The sequence below is a fragment of the Brassica napus genome, unplaced genomic scaffold (assembly GCF_020379485.1).
Source record: "Brassica napus cultivar Da-Ae unplaced genomic scaffold, Da-Ae ScsIHWf_2387;HRSCAF=3085, whole genome shotgun sequence".
In the NCBI taxonomy this organism is placed as follows: Eukaryota; Viridiplantae; Streptophyta; class Magnoliopsida; order Brassicales; family Brassicaceae; genus Brassica; species Brassica napus.
The window spans coordinates 31,201-33,720 of record NW_026015737.1 but is presented as its reverse complement, the minus strand read 5'-3'; the positions used below and the strand labels follow the sequence as shown (position 1 = coordinate 33,720).

The window sequence follows — 2,520 nt, the reverse complement described above, 5'->3', positions numbered from 1 at the left end:
AAACAACATTCCCTCCGACCTTGAACCCGGGGCGCCATCTTTCCGAAGGGACGCTTGAGGAGGCTGAGGGAGAGGTCGAACAGTATGTTCAAGAAGCCTCCGTTGCGCCGTCTCCTTATCATCGAAGCGCGTCCGAATGTGAGGACGCTTTCGCCCGCTGCTCAGAAGTTTTTCAGGCGGGCGATAAGGAAGTCTTCTTCTGCTGTTGATGAGAGCCTTCGTGCGAGTTACCGTGGAGCGAGTCCTGGCGCTGTGACTCCTAAGAGTGTGTCGAGATTTGGGAAAGATAGGATCACCCCGGGTTCAAGGTCGCCTTGATATGATGTTTTAAATGCTTTGGTGCTAATAGAGGCAAACAAAGATACCTCTTCTTGTAATTAATAAGATTTGGGCCAAGAGCTGTTGACTCTTTTCAAATAGAATACTATCTACGTTTGTAATTGTTATTTTGATTTCCACAGCTTCTTTTTTTTCTTGGTAGCTAATTATCTGCTCCGAGACCAATTAACATGTTTAATGTATCAAGCTATGCTGATTGATAGGTTGCTTTGGGTACTAAAGTTATGAAAATTGATGAGAAAGAAGAATGCTTGAAACAAACATGAATCAGAAGCTAGCAATAGAGGAATCATAAAACATTTATATTCATATACAAGAAACATCATAAGAGGTTTTCAAAGACAACAGTGAAAATAATAAACCAAGACAAGTAAAAGCAGACAGAAATCTCACTATATTATATGTTTAACTCGTTCCACAGCAAGTCAGACTTGGACCATAGTGGCAACTGTGTCCACACAGGATTCAGCTCTTTCCTTGTCAGAATCCAACACTTTCTTTGAAGCATTGATGACAATTGATTATTGACATAATGCTTACGACAAACAGGCATATAGACATCAGCTCCACCGATCAGCTCGGTTCTGGTGTCGCAAGTCTTTCTGAGAGTGAAGAAACCTTTCTGTCCACAAACCTCACACCTCGCAGTTAGCTTCGTCACAGAATCAGCTATTGGTATAATATCAAGAATAGCACCAAATCTCCTTCTGCGTTTTACCAATAAAGGATCACATTCAAAAAAAAATGTTAAAGATTTGAAGTAAATATGTTACCTTAGATAATCACCATCAAGGCCTGCAACAACAACAGTTTTGCCATCAACATCAGCGACTTTGCAGCAAAACTCATAAAGATCTCCGAAGAACTGTGCCTCGTCAATACCAATCACATCAAGCTGCCAAAAACAACTTTTAATGCAGATCCCTCACAATAAGACAACAATTACTCACAAAAAGACAAAAGACTTTACCTTGTCGTAAGCATCTTGTCCGAATCTCTCGGGAAACGACATTAGATCTGGAAGAGCCCAGCAAGGGAATCCGATTCCGTCATGCGTCACCACTGAATCCTTGGCGTATCTCGTATCCTTACTCGATTTCACCATCGCAACACTTCTACATAACCAAATAGAAATCAATTAGATCACTGAACCGTAGAACCCAAATCCGGTTCGGACAGATCTGTTGCAATTGGTTTACCTTCCGACGCTGATCTCTGTCTTGATTCGCCGGAGGAGAGATGTGGATTTCCCGGAAAACATAGGACCCGTGATAACATGAATGGCACCGGATCCGAGATGTCCCTCATCTTTGGAGATGTCACTGAGCAAAACGGAAGCTTTGGGGGTCGCCATGGTAGAGATTTTGTTAGAGAAGATCGTGATTCGTGAGTGAGGAGGAGAAAGGCTTAAACTTGCTTGTGGTTTTGGTAGGGGTGATGAATAGCTTGTCGATGGTATATATAACAGAGACGCAGAGGTTGAAGAATGGAAGAGAATTGTGGGAGAAGATTCGTGAAGGGTAAAGGGTTTTGAAATATTCGACATTTTTTTTGGAGGGAAACATTTTTTTGGAGGGAGTTTTTTTCATAAAAGCTGAAACTCTGAAACACACACATCTTTTAAATATTTAAAATGAAAATGACAAAGACGTTTGAAAAGATCGTATTCAGTTTTATTTAACTGTGGGCTTAAGCCCAAAATGTCCTAGGCCTTTATCGGCCCTAAGGTAAACATGGTATTAGGCTAACTCCATTTTTGCGTAACTACATGATTAGGTTAACTCCATTTTTGGTCGTGGTGATTATATTATATCAATATATATATATAGAGAGAGAAAATAAAATATACTCTTCTGTTCCTGAAAGTAGGATTTTCTACATTTATTTTTTGTTCCAAAATGATAGATTTTCTAAAATTTTAAGGTATTTTTAATAGTTAATGTTGAAAAGTTGTATACTTTTAAGAAACATTAATTAAAAATATTTGAATTGGTTGAATATTTATTGAAAAATGTATAGTAAAATAAATAATAAATTCAATTATAAAAAGTTAATTGTTTTCTTAATATACGTGAATACTCTAGAAAATACTTCTTTCAGAAACAGAGGGAGTATAATTTTTAAAACAAAATGCATAAACTACTAAAATTTATAAATACCTAACTAACTGATTACTAAGCG

The 2,520-nt window shown here is 38.0% G+C and overlaps 1 protein-coding gene across 1 annotated transcript; it reads right to left on the bottom strand.

Annotated features, from left to right (window-relative positions):
• Window positions 1-620: 620 nt before the first annotated feature.
• LOC106401596 (thymidine kinase a) lies at window positions 621-1,853 on the bottom strand. Its single transcript, XM_013842132.3, is given in 5 exon segments — window positions 621-859; window positions 862-1,046; window positions 1,113-1,234; window positions 1,310-1,454; window positions 1,539-1,853. Coding segments are annotated over 5 exon segments (702 nt in total). The 5' UTR covers window positions 1,694-1,853; the 3' UTR covers window positions 621-764.
• Between the last annotated feature and the right edge of the window lie 667 nt (window positions 1,854-2,520).